General features: G+C 43.8%; 1 protein-coding gene across 2 annotated transcripts in view; it reads right to left on the reverse strand.

Annotated features, from left to right (window-relative positions):
- The window catches only part of SEMA4D (semaphorin 4D), a gene marked incomplete at its 3' end in the record, with an annotated part of 34,791 nt that overhangs the window by 6,998 nt on the left and 6,164 nt on the right, over positions 1 to 21,629 (reverse strand). Inside the window, exons 5-14 of one of the 2 annotated variants that reach the window (XM_084278659.1) lie at positions 20,341 to 20,434; positions 19,342 to 19,455; positions 18,300 to 18,451; positions 16,287 to 16,462; positions 16,004 to 16,160; positions 14,966 to 15,188; positions 14,460 to 14,575; positions 10,056 to 10,228; positions 9,789 to 9,832; positions 8,324 to 8,650 (exon numbers count right to left, since the gene is read on the reverse strand). In XM_084278659.1, coding sequence (XP_084134785.1) covers positions 8,324 to 8,650; positions 9,789 to 9,832; positions 10,056 to 10,228; positions 14,460 to 14,575; positions 14,966 to 15,188; positions 16,004 to 16,160; positions 16,287 to 16,462; positions 18,300 to 18,451; positions 19,342 to 19,455; positions 20,341 to 20,434 — 1,576 coding nt within the window. Of the gene's footprint in view, positions 1 to 7,733; positions 8,651 to 9,788; positions 9,833 to 10,055; positions 10,229 to 14,459; positions 14,576 to 14,965; positions 15,189 to 16,003; positions 16,161 to 16,286; positions 16,463 to 18,299; positions 18,452 to 19,341; positions 19,456 to 20,340; positions 20,435 to 21,629 lie in introns of those variants that run through there. The other variant, XM_084278658.1, reaches the window with a different exon arrangement.

The following is a 21,629-nucleotide window of genomic DNA, read 5'->3' on the forward strand; positions in this document are numbered from 1 at the left end:
GCCCCCTCAGGGCGGCATTGGGGAGGAAATGGCTGACCCGCCAACGAGAGGAAAGTGCCGTTGCCCCCCAGCGCCGACAGCGTTTGTCCAGGCGTGACCCGAGCGGGTCCAAAACAAAATCCCTGCCACTGGAAGGCAGGTAACCGCCTCTGAAGAGCAACCGAGTGGGACACCGGCAAACCAGAACTGCCCAGCGCCAGTCCGCTGGCTTACGTCTGGCCCTCCCGCCAGCCAACGAGGCTGCTGTGTCTTCAAATCCTAAGTGCTGGAGAACTTACTTTAGGGAGCAACCTGCTCTCCAGAAATCACTCCTGCTCTCCAGCGAGCACAAGCTACTGCTTCTGCTCCATTTGTTTGTCAGGAAGATGGTGCACAAAAGGTGGCTGGAGGAGCTGGAAATGAGAGTTTCATCCCCACTGAGGGGACAAGGCACAGGACACGCTGAAGCAGCTCTGGTAAGCAGTTGCTGCTGAAATAGGAAACAGCGAGCACTGTTCCAAGCCGGTACCCTGTTAATCAGCCACCATGCTAAGGGATTAATTATTACAAGACTACAGGTTGTAGTTCTCATGGGGAAGACAAGAAAAAAGAGCGTACAGATAGGCAGCTTGTCAAACCAGCCTGGTGGGGGAAATGAGATGTTCTGAAGAAAAGAGCATGGCTATGCTCCTGAGACTCCAAAGCCCAAACCCATCACTTCCCACTACACAGGACTGGGAAATGGGGCTGCTCAATCACAGCCGGGGTTTAGGAGCTACTACCAGTGTCCTGCTCCAAGCTGAGACATCACTGGATCAAGAGTTGCACATCAGCAAGGAGAAACACAGCATAAATATGTTGAATTGCAAAGGAAGAAAAGAAAGGCTAAGCTAGGTCACGTAAAGCCTTGCAAGCAAGCGGTACACAGAAGCCAATGTACGGCAAAGTGAATCTCTCTCCTGAGAGAAGACAAAAGTAGTGTGCCATAAGTAACTTAGACCTGGATCTCAAAGAACCCAACATGAGGCAAACTTCTCCTTTTACCTGTAGCTGGTCACAGTATAAAAGCTGCCGTGCATCCTGCAGTACCTCTTTCCTGCACTCTTGCAGTCCCTCCCTGTCACGTGTGTATTAAATTGAGGTGGTGAACACTGCCTGTTCTGTGACCAGATGGGTTTGTCTCCACAAACACCCGCTTCCAGAAGCGAGCAAAACTAACAACCCAGCAGCAAAGCTGCTGCTTCAGAGGTCCTCCTGCTGCAGGTGCCACTGCTTTCCTTGGTCTCAAGATGCTCTCACAAACTATTTCCTTGAAAGGATGGTTTCTTCAAACTGTGATGGTCTTGAGTTACACAAGCTGCTGACAGAGGATGCAGCTCATCAAATTTAGCATTTAATGACCGTACCAGAACTTACTGGAACACAAAGGATACACTACAACATGTGTTGTAACAGTAATAATTACATGCAGGCTAGAACTACTCTTTATTTAAACTCTTGGTTCTAACTCCTCATTCCTTTCCCTGGTTTTATTGCTCAATAAATTCTCTCCTAGCTGAATCCAGAAAAAAATGATGTGCCTTTCCCTTCAATTATGTTTACACTGATCTTATTCTAGACTCACAAGGAGGTCCCCCCTTAAAAAAGGGGGGGGAAAGTACTCTTCCTGCACACCTTTTCACATGTTTCTTAGCTTGACAATAGCCTTTACATACAAGTTTTTTTCAAAACCAATGCCAGAATTTAAAGAACATAGCACCTGCATCATAGTCCTTACACAAATTATTTCCAACTGCCTTACAGAATTTACTGTGGATGAGGCCATCAAAGCCAGGGCAACCCCAACACTTACAGAGGTGTTCAAGTCACAAGTCTTGCTTGAACAAGTAAATCTCCACGTAAATCTCGTAACACATGGCATTTTAAAATAAATAAATAGATAAATGAATAACCCCCCTCCAACAAAAACACCCCACAAAATCAAACCCCAAAGTTTACAAAATTTTAAAGTAGTCATGCTGGGGATTGCATCGTCCTGGAGATGCAGCACACTTCCTTTTCAGGCTACCAGGGGAACCATCTTCAGGTTCCAAAACACTTGACTATGCCTCTGTCCTGAGGATCATGTACTGAGAAACACAAGGGCAGGAAGAGATGTTCTGGGAACTGTTTTATACAACAGTTGGCAACAATAAAAGAGGCTAGAAGACTGCAGCTGGTTACAAAATACAAATGTAGACCCCTGGAAAACTGTGATTTGGTGTTTGTGTGACAGCAGCAGCCAAAGCAAGCTCAATTTTTAAGATACTGACAGGCCATCGTTTCAATGCTGCGATGTGAAGTGCTCGGCAGACAGGTCATCACCTGGCTCACAGAACTTTCTTTCCTACGAAGGCTCCTGCTTGGGGTGCGGCGACCTCCACACCACATCCAGCTCCTAATGCACTGGGCACCAACCAACCACCCAGAGCAGCACAGCTGCAGTGGTGCAACTTCTTCACAAGACCTCACACAGGAACACCTTGGGAAGCCACTTCCGGACAGAAACCCGTCTCACTTCTGTGCACAACTCCATCTTGGACAAATCGGGGCAAATTGGGCAGAACCTCGGGGTGCAGGGACTTCTGGCCCCTATTGCCACCACCAGTGTTAACAGAAGTGCCTGGTGACAGCCAGCCCTCAGACACACAGACAGAAGTGGGAAAGGTCTGTGCCGGACTCGCCCTGCCAAGTGCTTTGTGCAAAGAGGAGTTTTTACTCAGCCTGCAGCTTCACTCAGAGAAGCACAGCACGTTGTTGCATCTTGCCCACCTCCCCTTCTGACCCCCTTCCAGCACAAATTCAGGGCTCACCAGAGGGAGAAAACTGTTGTCAATCACTCCTGATCCTGAGCCTTGTGAGGTAGGGATCTCTTCCCATGCAGATATGGGACGGTTTCCTGCATTCCCTTGAAAAACCCATACCCAGAGGGAGCGGGCGTTGTACGTGGGTGATACCAGGCACCCATCTCTGTACTCCCATGGGATGACAGCTCTGTTAAAGCACGCTGCAGAGTCAATGGAGCTTTTATGTTCAGAGTCCCAGGGTAAGACTGAGAAGCTGAATGTTACAGGAACACTCCAGCTTCAGCCGAACCAAGGGAGGAGGTAAGGCTTCGGACACCAAGAGAGTCTTAATCTGCAGGCCACAGCATCTGCACTGTTTCAGATTATAAATTCATTTAAAGTGTGGCTCAGCAGGCTCAGGATACTCAGCACACCACTCATCTGTGATGTTACTACTACTCTATACCTGGGGGGGTAGGAGTCAGTAAAGCATCTTTTAAGCAGAACCAAAACTGCTAGAAAAAGCCTGCTTCCACTACACCAGAATTCCAACTCGCACACCCAAGAAACTCTAAGGCAGGCGCATCCATCACCAACTCGCTGCCTCTCCCCTGCACCAGATGGTGCAGTGTTTTGCTCAGTTTATCTCAGAAAGTCTGTAATGGGAGAAAAATGCTCTGATAGAGAAAGTATACTGGAAACCTAATGTTTGCTAGTGCTCATCGAGCAGACAGGTCTTTGGAGAAATGTGAAGAAGTGAGACTTTTCAGGGGAGCAGAGAGAAACTGAGAGGCAACTCGTGAAGGGAGGTGTGCTCCTGCCTTTTTTGGGACAAGCAGGAGTACTGCATCCTTGGAAAATTCATTCCAGACAAAAAAAACCCCCACCAAAACAACCCCCCAAACCCACCACACAACAACAAAACAAACAAACCCAACCAACCAAAAAACCCCAGTATGACACAAGTGTCTGTTTGTGCTGCATCCACTTTAAGGTTGTTGAAATGAGCCCGCTGCAATGCTGTATAGTAGTTATCCTTAGGCCAGCTTTCAGGTTAAAACACGTGGGATGAGTAAGAGATGAGTAAGAGAACTCACCAACTCCTGCTGAGTTTCCAGGCAGCCTGAAGCACATTTACAATTAAAAAAAGGAAGAGATTCAGTAATTCTCATAAAAATAACATTATAAATTTAATCAAGAATAAGCTTCAGGTTTCTGAGTGGATCATGTGGCATCCTACATCTTTGCATCACACATTTCCCAATACCACACCCCGTGTTCAGACTTGACATTTAAACTCTCTGCCGGTCTCATGTTACCCTCTCTGCTCCTCGTGAGCACTTTTTACCCCACAATCATACCTGAGGGCAACACTGGTATGATGTAACGATTTATCAACAGGCACTGAGGGAATGTGAACAAATCCAGGCAGAACTTCACATGCAGGTCCCAGAACAGCGCAGAAGTTCTACATCAGCCTGGTACGGGGATCTGGTTTGTGGGAGGGTTTTAACTCAGGGTAAGGAAGCTGCAGTGCTCTAAAGAGAAGGGCCTGATGCGTCAGCCAAACCTATTGTTTTGCAAAGGGAGTACCCTGCTCCCCCAACACCAAGTCTAGTCCATCACCATTTGGGAGAGAAGCCGGGAATGCTCCCACACCTGTCTCATCTTGCCCCTGCCTGTGCCACCACCGCACCGCTGGGGTGTCTGAGTCTCGGGACGGACTCCTCCTCCACCACCCGTCCTTACGTCCATCCCCAGCAGTGAGTGCCACAGGCTGACACTAGGTCACTCCTTGATCCTCCTTCCTCAGATTCGCTGCCTAGGCCGTTACATGAGTGACTTTTAAGCAAGCAGCACGCCAGTGTGCTAAAAGAGATGTTGCCAGATTACTGTTTTTTTAAGGAAATTTGGAAATCAATTCCAGATCTGCAGCACGGCCACTGGAACTGTTTACATCCCTGGTGCTATTTGTGCTGTTCTCTTTTGGTTTTTTTTCCCCCATATTTCTGAATTGTCTATAGCAGCAGTGAGCAAGTGATGACTGAAAGCACACAGGTCCCACTGCTGGGGTTCTTCTTTGCCATGGAAATACAAGTCATGAGTTTGTTAGTATCTACCCTAATAAAAACTTACACACTTTGATCTGACTGTCTGTAACACTAACACACACCAACCCACAGATTGATGCAAAGCAGAACTACTTCTTTAAACGTAAGTCTGTATCCACCTTCTTTCAAAGCATAAAGTTCTCTTTTAAGACCTGTTTAGATCCACTAAACCTCACTTTGCTTAAACAGGCAGCTACTGTCCAAACAGAAGCTGAAAGGCAAACACTGAATTTCTTCTATGGAAAACAGCTTTGTCCTTCTGTACACCTCAAATAATGTACTTTCCATAAAATGGAAATCGCTATTATGTTAAGTACTTTGCCATTTTAAGACTTGAAAGAGGAAGGTCTGACCGGACCCAGAAAGGCACCAACAGGTTTCTGAGCAGCCCCCACACTGACAGTGACAGCGTTCAGCAGCTCAGCACGGCGCGGCACCGCCGGGGCCGCCCTCAGCCCTGAAGGCAGACGGCTCCTTACACGCTGCGGCAGCGCCGGAGCCTGTGGTGTGCGGCGCTGCGCCGGATGCCTGGCGACAGCACCTTCACAGCACAGCCTGAAAACGCTGCTGGATGGGGTTATTCCCCACCCCCACCCCCCCCAACATCAAAAAAAAGTCCAACACAAACAGCCCGTGGCAACACACCCAAACCTTCAGTGCAGGAAACGCTGGTTTATACAGGGTCCATCCAACTTACCTGTGGCTTGGCAGAAGAGGCGAAAGGGTCCACGGGCACTGACATGCTGTGCCTGGTCACTTAGGAAAGGTGGCAACAACATGACCTTTACAGGGTCTGTGCTAGACCAAACATCAGGCTGGGTACTGGTGGGTGAAGGAGGTGAATCACTTCCCACACAGGACAAAAAGGAGGTACCAGTAGGAGGGAAAGGTATAGGAGATGAGGCTGTGTGACAGAAGAGGACAGAAAAGAAAAAAAAAAATAAGAGGGTACTAAGGAAAAAAGTTGCAAGAAGTACATCACACACTGAAGAAATAATGCAAAGAGACAAATGAATTTTAAAAGGGTAATAAGAGGAAGGGTCTGTAGGTCCCTAGAGGAGAGGTCTTTCCTCCTTCACCCATGTTTCTTTCTCCACCCTCCCCCCCCACCCCCACCGCCCTGGGTATTTACAACCCACTCAGAGCTGAGAAGAGAATCTGCTTCAAATCAATTACAACGGTTTTCACTTTCCCCCCCTTAAAGGAAACCACAAGGAACATTAGTACTTGCAACATGGAAAGCAGTTTCATTGTGTCAAGTTTCATAAAGGCCAAGATATAATACAATTTATTTTAATATTTATTCTGTTATATGTACATAATCAAAAATAGAAAAATAAAACCAAACTGAATCTTACAAAATATAAACTGTTTACACTAAGATGGTCTAAGTTATGTTCGCATGAAGGTTCAACATAGAAAAGCAGCCCAGGCACACTGCTATTTACTGTTAAAGTGTACTCTACTTCTACCAATATTTACAGAAAGATGCAGTGAGAGGAACAATTCTTCAGGACTGTACCGCACAGAATGCTTTTACAGACAAACAGTGCTGCTGTGAACCAGGCTGAGAACAAATGCACACTGTCACGCTTGCAGGCATGATTCACACCAACAGTTCAAACGACTGATTGTTTGAGCAGCTCCAGTTTCAGTCTCCAGTTGCATAGGAGATTGGAAGGTGTCATCCAGAAAGGGTGACGCTGCAAAAAGAAGCTGAGTTATTTCTGAATCTGAAGGGGAGGGAAAAAAAAAAAAAAGTCGGCAACGTTTCCTCCTCAGGCTGTATCACAAGTCCTTCCAGCAAGTCACTAGATGAATTGTTGTAGTTGATTCTTCTTGATTCCTGTGTTTGCTTCCACAGTGCAAAAACTTCTCTCATGTCACTGACAGCTGCTTGCCTGTACTGTTTCATTTTTAAAAAAAGAAGTATCTAGGGTTTTTTTTATAGAAAATAAAATGTGATTGTGTCCAGCTTGCTGGTTGGGGGTGGGGAGGTGGGTGAGGGGTGTTGTCAAGAGGAAAAAAAAAACACAAAAAACAAAAGGGAAAAAAGCATCCTTACATCTATTACTTACTTCATCCCCCTTTCTTACTCCATATTTTTTTACTGATACTGTCGTACCTAATTTCTAGAAAGCAGCAAAGAAAAAAGCCTTTAAACAAGATTATCCCTGAGTCTTACACAAATCAGGCCAATGTTATCCCCATGAGACCTTAAAAACTAAGATACTTTAAAGCAGTCAAAAAAATTAACCAACTAGAGAGGCCTAATGTGCCAAAACACAAAGCATAAAACTAAAAATAATCACTAAAAGCAAAGAAAAAAAAATGTCCCAATCTGGACAAAAATCTATAATTTACCAATCTGATAAACTAAACTTAATTTCCAATTTGGAATTAAAATGAAACTAGGTCTTTTTTTTTTTTTAATGGCAGCTAAAAATATGTGTAGACTGAAGAACTTTTTAAAGCCAGCTGAATTAGAAAGTTACTTTTATGCTATGGAAGAACAGGGCTGAAGAACAAGCAAGTAACTGTTCACCAGAGTGAAGCACTTGGCGGGGTCAAAATCGGGAAAGAACAAATGGTGATCTGAAACTGGCCTTTAAATGAAAGATAAAAGACAGTACAACACAAGATCTTATGGTCTGTGGACAAGGACACCGCTTCTCTAATCTGGCAAGATCTGAACACAAATGGGCTTGCTGTACAGCTGAAGCACGTCAACCCCGCCACGGCCCAGCTCTGCGCGCCCAAACAGCCAGCCGCAGGACCACCGCTCACTTCCGCCACCCGGACGGGACGGCCAGGCTCCTCAGTCCCCCTCCGCATCCGAGTCAGCATACTTGAGCTCACACTTGACATCGAAGGGCTTGCCCTTGGCCTCTCTGGATGCCTGTGAATCCCCAGGCTGCAGCTGGCCGTTCCCACAGTCAGGCTCGGTCTCGTAGCCGGTGTCGTGCGCCGGTTTGGGCTGCTCGCCGCTCTGGTGGCTGACGCTGCCCTGCTCCACCAGCGTCTCCTTCACGCTTTGCTCGCAGTCAGAGAAGTCTGACTTGGTCTTCTTCTTCCCCAGCAGCATGACAGAGCGGAATTTCAAGCACTGCCCTGGCAAGTACCCCTTGTAACAGTTGTAGGAGAGCAGGCACAAGAACAGAATAAAGAAGAAGAGGAAGAGGAACATCAACAGGAAGTTATCATTTGACTTGAGGAACATAGTCTTTTCCGGGACTGCATCGGGAATGGAATTGAAGAGCTCTGTGTTGGAGGCTGCACTTGCTAGGACAGAGCCAATGGGCTTTGTTACTATCCTTGCTGTCGTTACTGGTACCATCTGAGTGGTCGAGGTGTGAGCAGCAGACCCCTCGGTTGATAGAGGTGACACTTTTGGCACATCACTGTTACCTTCTGTTGGCGCAGCTGCCACAGTGGGGCCCACCGTGGTGTGCTGAATCTTTTTCAGTTCCAGAACATGCTTAGCCAGCACTTGAGAAAATTTCTTATTCTTCACTTTTTCTTCGGATAAACACTGGTAAACACCACTGTCCCCTTCTGATAAATTGAAGATGAGCAGTGCCTTTTCCAGCAGACGATACTTGGGGCTCTCCACTCTGAGCACATCATCTTTGAACTTCCAAACTACCTGTGCCAAATTGGACTTTTGAGAACACTTGAGTTCTGCTGTGCTCCCATGCTTGAATGTATGCTGTAGGGAATTCTCTCTTACTTTATCTGGAACATCAAAATAAACGTGCAGAGTATCAGCAACGATCCCCATGCGCTCTAATCCGTACAGTTTCACAAGACTCTGCACTATAGTCTTAACGGAAACGTAAAGATTATGGCATTCAGGCTACCTCAACAAGACCAAGATGACAGCATGCAAGCAGCTCAGTGAAACACTCAGCCTCAGCTGCGTGCCAGACATCAAGACAGACTAAGAGATAGGACACCTCAAACTTTAAGACAGACTCCACTTCTAGATAAAGATGAGACCTCGCTGATCCGCAGCAGAGCGTGCATCTGAGATGAACCATTGTTTGAGACAAGGTGCTGAACTTGGTATCACTTTATATGCAACTAGTGCATTTTAGGAAAATCAGCAACTACAAAATATCAAGAAGAAACTACAAAATATCAAGAAGAGACAACGTGCTGTTACTCAAACTCTCCTCTGAAAAAAAATACCAGCACTTGTGGCACACGCACAATGTAACACCATAAATTAACAAAAAACTAACGAGCAAAACCATCTCATGGTGGTCCGTGCTTTGCTTGGGTAGAAATAAAAATGAAGCAAATTAAACTCCCAAGAGCTTAGTTTACTGCTGTACAAATCTCCTGTAACACACACTGCTCCCCCTTAGGCTGATCTGGTGGCAGCAGCACACGCTGTAAAGGAGGGGCCTGTGGTTACTTGCCTTAGAGTGCCACAGAAGGCACTTCAGCTGCTCTCCATCCCACTCCAAGCCCCCCCTCCCCTCTCGCCGTAAAACCCGCTGTTTTCGGGATCATTTCATCTGATCCAGGAGCAATAATCAAGGCTCACAGCAGAACGTCAAGCGCTGTACCACAGAGACAGGCGCCTCTGGACTAGCAGTACTTAAGGCAAACGCTGCTTTCACTCCCCAATCGCTGTGGAGGTGCCCCTGTTCATTTCAGAGGTTTGTGCACTGCACACTGAAACGTACACAGACATTTTGAGACAACATGCAGGCTATACAGACATTCTAATATTCAAAAGCAGAATCTCATACCTATTAAATATAAACAAATGTCCAGATAATCACAAAAGACAAGCCAAACTAAAACACAACTTGTTCACTACTCCACCTACACATGTGAAATAACTCTTCAAGGATTAACTCACCAGAACAAGACGATGCATCTCCACCTATGTTCTGAATCCAATTCCTGTGAAAGGAAGTCCAAAGCATTACAACTTCAAATCTTGTTTCCCACAGCCCACCCATCGTCCCCTATCCAGCAAGATTCATCTTAACTAAAAAGCACCAGCAGACACAGATGGCATAGGAAAAGTTGGTGTTTGAAAACATTCAGTTAAAAAAGTACAGGTTATGGGTAAGGGGCAGATGGATGCCACACTGACTACAAGGTAACTGAAGGCCACTTTTACCTTTCAATTGCACTTTCTTTAAAAATATCAATGCAGGAAGCTTCAAGGGGTTTCCAAGCACAGTAAGGATCCCTTGCCAGAACACAGTCAACACAAGTGGTGTACTTGTCACAGAACGCCACTGGAGACTGAACCACACCAGAATTTGAACCAGCGTAGAGGTATCTTCTGCCCTAAAAAAACACAACAGAAAACAAACACGGCCAATCATTGTCTCAAAGCAGAACAACCCAATTCATTAAAAAGTTTTTAAAATATTAGAAGTAAACACTTGCATACATACAGCCTGGTCAGTAAAACATGGAGCATAGGCATTATTGGTTAGCTTTTGTTTCTAGAAAGGAAAGGAAACTTGCTGTGAAAATGTTCAGCAAGCTGGAAGTACAGACAGAGGAACAAAAACCTGAGACAGGTAACAGTTTCTAAGGATGGAAAGCAACCCTGTCGAGTCATGGCTTTATCCAGGAACACAAAGGTGCTGCCAGTCCCTGCCTGAGGCAAGGCAAGCCTGTCCTGATGACAAGGCTGCAGCAGGCACACACAGGGCTCTCTGTAGGTAGGACCTGCTCCTCTCAGCCCCAAGCAGCACCCCTGCCTTCAGCTCCTCTGTCAGTCAGGTGTCCGCAGCCACATCAGGCTGTACACCAGTAGGATGCAGCTGCCTTCTGGCTGTTCAAGAGGGAACACTGGACAGTATTCAGAGCAAGCAGCAACTGCATGACCTCCAGGAAAAGGGAGATGTAAACAGGATGGCTGTTTGACCCACTGCTGCTGGGGATCCCCAAAAAACCTCACTGAGCACAGCAGAAAGAGGCCATGCTCGCCACGAACATCCTTCCCACAAGGGGCAGGCAGCTGCCTTACTGCACTCACTTGTTCCACAGCTCAGGGAAAACGAGGGCTAAAGGTGCAGTGGGAATTTACACACCCATTATGCAAAGCCTCGGGGCAGGGGCCTGCACTGCAACCCAAAAGCACCGGTGACCAACCCTCTAGTCCTTTCAAGAGTCCGTGCATAGAAAGCCAAACCACACAACCCACCTTGGCAGTGGGCTGGCTTCATCCTGAGCAGAATACTGAGCAGATTTATCAGCACCCCACCGCAGTTGTCATGGCAAATGAGCTGGATCCAAGCACAGAGTTGCTTTTCACGTACTGCAGCCATACAGATCTCAGCACAGTGAAATCCACTCCAGGGTTGTGTTTGCACTGAGACTGCTTGACTCCAGCAGGATGAATATGCTCACAAAATGATGGGCAAATATCCAAGAAAGATTTCTACTGAAGAAATAGCCCTCAAAAACGTCACTTTTTGATGAAGACTTTTTGTCTTGGCAGCAGAAACAGCCTCTAGAAAATAACTAACAGGGCACCTTAAGGCTCTTTCATCAAGTACATGAGGAGGTTTTCCCATAAAAGCTTGGAACAGGTTAGTCTCTTTAATGCAGTCATCATGAGGAAGTCTGTCTTAAAACTAAACTAAGGAACAATCGATTCTGAATAGCAGTAGTCTCTAGAGAAAGCTCTTGATGAAGCAGCAGCACAAACCAGTTTGGATCTGTCTTATGTATCAAGCATGTAGACAGCTTTCAAAGAAACCCTTGACACTGGAAGATGAAAGACAAAACTAGATTAAAAAGAATCTGTTGGCACTGCTGAAGATGGACTTTGAAGGAGAATCAAACTTCTGAGACATACATTCAAAGGCAGTCTTTCATCCTGAAATTTAACTTAGGTTGATGGTAGACTATGCTGGAGAACCCACAGAAGGAAGTCTGCAGTGGTAGAGAAACAAGACTTCCTAGGAAAAGCTTCCTGCTCTGCCAGAAAGCCCCCCCCAGGCGCTGGGTGCTGCTCCTCTCTCTAGCACATCCAGGCCGAGAGCGTAACACTGCGCAGGGACTGCAGTGTCTCTGCACAGGACGTTCCTGAGCTCAGAGAACAGGGGGAAAGCAGAGAGAACCATTTCACAAACATCCAGACAGCTTTCTGCCAAGTGGGAGTGAAGAGGATCTATTGATTGTAGGCTCATCTGAGACTGCCCACCACCCTCCAGACAAGGTGAAGGACAGGAAAGTGCCTGTAGACTACTGCAGTAATGTGTTCAGAAAGAACTCTGACTCAAGAAAGGTCCACCCACCATCAGGGTAATAACTATTACCCTCTTGCAGTTACCTAATCCATTGCTACAAGAGACCACTATACGTACCACACTATGAATTCTGTGAGGGATATGACCTCGGTAGCAACTGATTGTGCTTGCCACTGTGATGGCCAAGGAAGTACAAACTTGTGCTTTCACACTGGGGAACAGAAGCAATCCCTGCTTCAGTGGTACCACAACTATACTGCTTTCATGACACTGGCACCTGACCCAACCCACAACTTCTCACCACTGGAAAGGACTGCTGTTTTTATAGGAATGGACCAGACAGCACTGCTTCAGTTTTCACTGTTCATTTTAGAAGCCGAAAGTTGTTATAGCAACACAAAAATTTTACCTTGCAGAAGACAGCTGTTACTCCCCACAGTACCATAACAGAAGCAGTGCTTTGTTCCAATCCTAAACTCTGAGAGAAGCTTCTTTGTGAAAGGGTAGTGTGTTCCTTACATAGTCCCTATGCCATGTCTCACACTACCCCCTTTTGGGATATTCCTGAGGAACGGAGAGCATGGCCCTGGATTCAAACCAAATAAATTCCACACCATCGTTTCTACACTAGCCTTGACTACCAAGTGCATATTGAAATGGTGACATCACGTGTCTTTGGTATCAGGATGTAATGCCTATCCCTTCCTTTTCACTCCCCAGAAGTGAGGGAGCCCTAATTAAGCCAGTAATTACTATTAAGGCAGTAGGAGGTATGAATGACCCCATGATGTACCTGTAATTAGGAGAACGGGGATTAGCATCTGTATTAGAAGAGTTATATATCGTTATCTTCTGTCACAGGGCAAATGCTGAAACCTCCTATGAAAGGAAGGCACTTTGGGCTTTCTTTGCAGATAGAGCCGAAGCAGCCAGTGAACGTTTTCATGTATGCACACATGTAGCACATGTGCACACACACGTATATGTGCACACACACGTATATGTGCACACACACACACATGTAGTATATGCACATACATGTAGTATATGCACATACATGTAGTATATGCACATATACGTATACATGCATATGTATACTTACACATACATATGTGTAAGTTGTGGGTGTGATGCACTGTACAAAAATCTACTAATATCTTTACTAAAATCTATGAGCACACATAGTTTTTAATCCCCAGCTCTGATTTATGAGAAGTATTGTGTGTCCTCAAGACGTCTTTCTATTATAAGCAGGAAAGGACAAATAGGTGTACCAGATAAGCCTGAAAGAATTATGGCATAATGGTCTCTTCCACTGACTTGATCATATTCTGTTGACATCTAAAGTATTGTTAAATACCACACAAAATAAAAGCTGTTTCTAAGATATCTTGGCAGTATTCCCAAATCCCTGGTTGCAGAGCATTCAGCAATCACTAGGTAGCTACTGAATGACAGTATTACTACCAGACACTTCAAAGGAGTGATTTTCCTGAAGAAACCCTGAATTTCACCAGTTGAGGGATCTGAGGCTACAAGCCTCTACTTAGGGTAGTAATTTCACAGACACGGATCTGCAGGTTGGCATAACTAGGGACAGAAGCCTAGAACGTGCACAGAAGTGCACACAGGCATTATCCTCCCACTGGCACAAAACCATACCAGGATTAAACCCAGAGACTGATTAATAGCACAGAACAACCACCATGCTTGGTGGGCCTGCAGCAAGGCTTTTGTTCCCCAGCTGGAACTGCAGCTGGTGCCCTAGGGGACAGATGGAACATGACCAGAGGTCCTCACCCTCAGCTGCACCAGTGTGACTGCTATCAGGATACATCTTGCCTGTGAGGTTTGGGACAGCAAAAAACAATGTTACACAATGATGAGTGTCTCTGCTAGACCTAAGAAGAGACAGTCCTGTCTATTGTGTCAGATACACCGCTCCTCTGCAGCAGCTTTTCCTAGGGTTAGTCCCAGGATTTTCCCTAGTGGATTTACAATGGCCACACGGGGTCAGGATTTTTACACTGGTACCTTAAAACAAGTCAACAGCTTTTGGGATTCGGAATCCAAGTGCAGGAAGACCTGCACACCCCTGATGCCTCCTGACACACCTTCCCCATACCCACGTACCTCCAGCAGCTTGCCACCTGCCAGCCCCGCTGAAATGCAGCGGGCAATCCGCAGCCCTCAGCTCTGAGCACAGCCATGGGCTTCTTCCCACACAACAGGGGTAGGAGTTGTCACCAAAAGGTTTTGTGGAAGAGAGCAAAGTGGGATGAATGCTGCAGTGCTTATGTTATGGCACTTACTTTTTTGGATGAAAGCAAAAGAGTTTGGACTGGCTCAAAGTTTGGGAAAAGCTGTGTTTCTTCAATAATGTGCATTCCATTTTCATAGCTGATAGCTTTGTGCAGGGCTCCTCGGTCTGAAATAACAGAGCAAGGTATGTAAGTACGAGCCTTAAAATGGAAAGGCAGTAAAAAAAAGTTACACAATTGCTATAATCCACTTGCTGTTTGTCTTAAAACTTCACACACCTCCGTGCCAAGGACAGACATTAAACCTGACGTTATAAGGAGCTCTGTGCAAGAAATAACTTTTTGGGACAAAGAATGATGACTTAAGGATTACCTTGTGTGTGGTTTTGCACTTCTACAACACTTATTCAAAGCACATCAGGTCACACTTACTCACCATGGCTGTTTACTTTTTAATGCAAACACCAGCTAGTGTAAAAGCAGTGTAACACACCAAGCACACTTCAGCCTAACAAATCAGTGCATCTTTCTGGAAAAAAGTGTTTTGCAGAACTCACCTGTACTAATAAACATGACATCATATATGCTGCCATTCAGTGCTTGGACTCTGTCCACCACAATCTGGGTATACTTCACATCTCGTTTTACCAGTCGAGGTCTGTCTCCCATTGGAGTCACAGAGTCATCCATTAGAGGATGATCTTTAACAAACTGCAATGTTTTGTCTGGTAAATTCAGAGAACTCAGGTAGTTTGATGCTCTGGCTTCATTGTTTATACACTAGTGAGGGGTAGGGGCAGGGAACAAACCAAGTAAAAGAAAAAAAAAAGAAAAAGAAAAAGAGAGAGACAACCAAATTATATCATTTACTTGTGCAAACTTAAGACAACTAACAGCAGGATATGCATTTTCTTGTCTGCATTATTTCAGCAAGTAAGCACACCTTTACATGAAACTCATTCTACCAAGGAAGGTCCTCTAGTCTCACAGCACTTGGACCTCTGTGATGTACTAATCCCTCAGCTCCAGACTCAATACCTTTTAGGAAAATAGTCTTTCTGAAATCTCATGCTTCTTAACTACTTTTAACAGCCACCTTGTCCAGCAGAAGCCGCAAGATGACTGCAGGGAACATAAGAAAGTAATAGAAGTGTGAAAGAGACCCAGCAGTATGAAGATGTTAGCTTACAGGGCAATGTTTAGTTGCAGAGCACTGGATAAACCTGCTGAACCTACTGAAACAGCGCAACAGTTGCTATACTTCGGTCCATGAGAGCTAAAAAGTACTTGATGTTGTTGCCTAGTGTATATTGGCACCTATCTCACTATTAGAAAATTAGTAACAGAACAGTGAAAACACAAAAGCAGCAAGTAATTACTACATATGTTTTAAAACCCACTTTGATTCCCAGACACTTAGTTCAGAACAAATCACTGGAGTGCTTTTGTGTAGAGTCTTTACAACAAGAAGTATTTTGATGATTAGAGCGAACTAAAATTACCCTTTATCAGGTTCTCTCATATTTTCCAGTTACTTTACACCTGAGCATTAAAAAAAAAGAGCAGCCATCAGACACAAGGTCACAGAAACTTACCGCACCAGGCCGAGGATTGGGAATTTCCCCATTGTATCGTACCCACTTCGTGTGAGACTGTTCCACTGTAGCACTCTGCATGTATTTTCCCTTGGAGAAAACCTCTTCTACAGTGGACAGATTGTATGCACACACTGCTGACAGCCCCACATTATTCCTGAAAGTTTGGGAAAGTAAAAGAAAAAAAAATTAAAAAAAAAAATCAGAGGAGTAATTGTCACTTCCTGTAGTAACCAACTGAGATTAAAAATATTGGTGCAGGAAAAGCCTGCACCACACTTACAGTTGTGGAGTGAAGACCCCATATATCACTGGTTCCTTCAAAGTTGGAGATTTGAGAATAAAAACATCATTGATAATATTGAAAATTAAATTCTTATCGGGGATGGTACAAATCAATCTGGCCTTGAGAAAGGAAGTCCATTTTTTCTGCAAAGTTCTTAATCCTCCTTGGTCCCTCTTTAGGTATTTAAAAAAAAAGAAAAAGAAAGAAAAAAAAGTTAGGAGAATTAATACCATTTTTGCATTCAACACTGCTATACAGCACAAAATTACTGAGCCATATTATTTTCTAACACATCATCTATAGTAGCATCAATAGAAGTTAATGAGTTCACAAACAGAAAAGCAAGGAAGCCACAGGACAAAATTAGTAGATTCAATAAAATAATGCAGAACGGATTCTATCAATACACAGAGGTAAGAGGAGATAAAATTTATTTTAAAAAACCCAGCATACTTCAGCAACACTTGAAAAATTGAGACAAGGAATGTACCCTTAGGAAAACAACTGCATATCAAAACACATGAAGTGACTATGGAAGTACCATGCTGCCCCTTAAGGGTAAGTAACATTGCATTTGCTTTATGTTATCTGAAGAACTACTTAAACTCTAATATTGCAATATGCACATAAACTTGCCTGACATGAGTAATTCCACTAGCAGAAATGCAGGAATATCTTAATCCTGCAAGCAGTTGCCACGTTTATTAAGGATTTGCAGAACCAAGGCATGAAGAAAGAAAGACACATTGACTAGAAATGCTTGAAAATATTTGATACCCAAGCTGTACACCTCTTCAAAAAAGCATGCTTTAAACATTATTAGTATTTCCCATTCATTACCCAACGCTGTTACGCAAAGTATTAAAAGAAATCTGCAAAATTTATGAAAACATTTAAATTTAAATGCTTACAGATTTGCAGCCTGGCACTGACTCCTATTTCAGCAAATAGCAGCAATAAAGCTCTCCTATTCCATGACACTCCCTTTTTTTTAAAGTGTGCACAAGCTGTCAGTGGGCAGAGGGCCATAATAATAAGCCCCATGTAAATCTGCCTCCAGCTGCTTGTTTAATAGAAATCTCAAGGGCACAAACTTGTTATTGATGTTTTTACTTCTGTGTTTAAATATAAAACAGTAAGTCAAAATGCAACATTTCTGCCTCGTCAAAATGAAACAGGTAGATAAATTTCCTGTTGGAGGCAAAATACTAAGGAAATTGATACATTCCACCACAAAGGTTTCTGTTAAATTAACGTTTTCTCTAGAAAAAAACCCATCTTTCATCAGCAAGACTTTTAACCAGCACTCACAGGTACGTACTTGAACCAGCCGAACACACGGAGGTTTAAACACAACAAGCGTGACAGAATTAGGCTGCTGGTGACCGTTTTCCTTGGGGCTCTGACAGCTCTAACAGCTTCAAGGAAGCCCCATCTGCTACAGCACAGCAAAGAGCTACTCTGCTGTGGACAAAGCTAGAGTTTTGTTTGTATTCTGCTACGTGGAAGTGGCTTGACAAGCATCCTATCCGCTGAGCTCCAGCACCAGTTTTTTCCCAGGGCGCTGTACTTCAACTCAGATGTTTAAAAAAGCTGTTTAAAAAAGACACTTTTCCTGTTTCTGGGTTTTATGGTGGTTTTTTTTTTTTTTTTGGGGGGGGGGGGGGGGTGTGTTGCTGTTGTGGGGTTTTGTGGTTGCTGTCGTTTCTTGCTCCACTCCCTCTCCCCCCAGGGTGGGCAGAACCCTCAGATGTACAGCAGTTCACCACTGTGCAAAATTAAATTAAGTATTTGTTCCCAAAGTAACAATATGAACATATCCGTTCTGAAGAAGCTGATTCAGTTTCTGAATCAGCTGAGCTCTGATTGAAATTGCTGATTCATCAAGATGCGCTGTTTGACCATTTCCATTAAATTGGCAGTAAGTCCACACAATTAAATGCTTTTTTAACACATACACACACAAAATTCTAGTTGAATTCATAAAAGTGAATTGAACTGTGTCCCCACCTTGCACACTCTAGCTATTCTTGGAATCATCAGTTTTCCAACAAATTCATACTCCACAGACACCTCAGTGAAAAAGAAGTATATCTTGTCATCTTCTCCATCTGTGATGTTTTGATCTGCTCTTATCACATCAGCAAAAACAAAATTGGGCTCTACATACACAAAGAGAAGAAATTTTTATTAGATACGAGATGACTAATTTGATCCCCTCAAAGACATTCTAGGAGTCCTCTTTTGCCCCAATCTCCTACTACGTTTAATGGCCCTCCAGTCACTGACCTGCCTGCAGTTTGCTGTTGATAATATGAATAGCATTTCTAAAAAAATTAAATTAAAAAAAAACCATAAAAAACCAAACTGCAAACTCTCTGTGAAAGCACTAAGATACCTGAGAAATCTTTGTGGTATCATAACGGTATCATTACCTCAGCATTCCTCAGTCCACACTCAAATGCGGTTTTCTAATGGGCCTGGAGAAGAACCCTCCCTTGACATGGATGACAAAACTCATTATCCTGTACTTTTTGGACATAATACACCTTTCACAATACACTAAATATCATGAGTTTGTTCCTTTTTGGCAGAAAGCCAGTAATCTCTAAGCATTCACAAAACTTAAGTGAATTCTGAAATTCTGGAACTGAAATCATCAGGGACCATGATCAGCTCAATCTGAAAACTCATTATAAAACCAAACCCATTCTCTGCCTTTCTGTATCATAACTATGCTGCATTATTACAAGGGTGAACAAGTAGATACAAAATAAACTTTAGTCTTTTCATGTCAGCTTGAAGCCTGTATATCCTGAAGTTGTTTTCATTGTTGGTGCTGGTAAAACTCCTGAAGCTTCAAAACAGAATCTCAAGACGGCATGTATGAGCTCACATGTTGAGCTGGCACATACTGACAAAATCCATCCTCTCTGAGATACTACAGAATTGCCCCTTCACCCAGGTAAGACACCTAAACTCTCTGCCTGCAAATGCATGACACTGCAGAAGGAAAAACAATGTGGTTGATCCAGTTCTCATGCCCACTTACCATTAAGCCAAGGTATTGCATACTCTGTTCTCAGAGGGCTCTGATGAGAGTGCCGTGAAATGATAGGTTCACTTCCCAAGAAATTGTAAGAAGTCCCAGAATAAAGCTCCTCATCTTTAACACAAAAAGAAGTGTTCCTGACTTTCTTACGCATTGGATACCAAAAAGGGTACATAAATATTTCAGGAGATTAGACAAGTTTAAACTTCCCACAAGAAAAGATAAACACGGATTTCCTTTGAATTGTCCCAGATGTATCTTCTATATTTACATTTCTGCTGACCATTCTCAAGGCTAACACTCCACACTTGGGCTTATTATTGCTCTAGCAGAAGCAGCCAGTGGAAGTCAGCTGTGGTTTTGCAGTCCTTTAACACGTAATGTGTAAACCTAAAGCTCATGTACAAACATTTAAATTTACATAAGAATCACTTTTTTTCTATACCACCATTATTCAAACTCAACTGCTAATAATTTAGCCAACAATGCAAAAGAGGGTGTTATTTTCTTTCTCGTTTCCTGTTTCCTTGATCATCTATTTTATGATCTTCAGAAACCAGGGTACAGCCATGAACTCCTCTGGTTTCACCGAATCAAGATTCAGAGGTGTCTAACCAGGTAGTAACATACTCGCTGTACAGAGTTCGCTTCCCAATTCCATCTCATGGATATGTCTTCAGGACAGCTAAAAAGTTCTACTTTATTGAAATGACAGCAATTGATACTACAGGGGCAGTCAGAATACATTTAGACTACCTAGAATGAAAATATAGTTAAGAAATCTGTATGCCAGAAGTTGCTTCAAAAGGAAGCTACAGTTTTAAGTTCTCCTTTTAAGAAGCATGCTGAGGTTGGCTACGTAAGTAATTCAATGTCTATATAGATACAGAACAAAGATGTAGAAATAGGGACACAATCTACCATTTTGACACTGAGAGACTGCACAACTGTCATGCTGCAGAAAAGAACAAACATTTTAATACCTAAGTCTGGACTTACCAACCATAACAGATGTGTAGCTTTGAGCAGGATCAAATGGACATCTGCCCTTACCATCTTCGTTTTTACTTCCAAGTTCAAATGAAATTATATTCTGCAAAAAAATAAGTTGGAAACCACAAAACAACTGTTAGCACTTTTTTTTTTTTTTAAAGCCACCTGACTCACACAAATTACTGAAAAATTACCACTAAGTAAAGGACTATATCATCCACTTCCAGCATTCAAAGGTATTTTTGGTAAGACTACAAAAAGGCATATGTGTTTTCAGAAAAATCTTATCAGGTCCAACAGACCAAGAGGAACTGTGATCCTATGACTTATGAAAGCAGGAGCACGAAAGAACAGAAGACAAAAAGTTAAATCCAGACAGACCTCAAGAAAGAACACCCAAAAAAAACTGACAGCAGAAAAGGCAGTGAAGTTAATTGATATACAGTAAGAGCTGGTATTACTGAATTAGTCTGCACAAAAATGGAGAGCTTTAAAAATTAAGAAGGCTTTCTTAAATGGGTTTAGGAATTTTTGAGATTGTTAAATTTGTGAGATGGGGCATAATCAAACTAAATTTTAAAAAGCAACCGAGTATTTTTGACTACTGCTTTATAAAAATCTCTTAAAAATGAGGGAACGGGGATCAAGAATGTAACAGAATTGTGGGTATAGCACTGGCAAAGTGATCAGTTGCATAACGGAAGCTGAGGGCAATGACTTCTGGAAAGGTTACAGAGGTGATGGCTTGCAGACTTGCAGACAGCTGAGACAAAACAAACAATTACAAGATTTCCAATTTCAGAATTGTTAAGAGCCACAGTGAGGAGAATGATGCAAGAGTCACAGTGAGACCAGGGAGTTTTGAGTTGGTGCCAAGGCTTCACTGCGAAGCATTCAGCACTATGAAGCCGTGACACTGCCAGGAGCAGAGATGAGGCAAGCAGAGACAGGAATCTTACTAATTTCAGGGAGATTCGGTAATGAAGTCACAAAGAATGTAATTTCAGTTTTAGAAGTTGTTTTTATGCGCTTTGAGTTTGCATGGCGAGAGGGAGGGGGTGGGGGGCTGCAGGTCTGGCTTCTAGAAGCTTACTCTGGGTCCAGCAGAACCGCTACCAGCTGGCTCCAAGACTGGCCTGCCACTGCCCAACGCCAAGCACAAAACCAGCAGAAGTTTTTGCCACCAGAGAAGGGCCTGAGAAGATGTAAGAAACTGTGCAAGCATCAAGGTCAGGGAAGAAGGAGAGGTCAGGGGCAGGGGGGGGTGGTGAGGTGCTCTGATGCCGGAGAGATTC

Source organism: Gallinula chloropus (assembly GCF_964237585.1).
Source record: "Gallinula chloropus genome assembly, chromosome: Z".
Taxonomy (NCBI): domain Eukaryota; kingdom Metazoa; phylum Chordata; class Aves; order Gruiformes; family Rallidae; genus Gallinula; species Gallinula chloropus.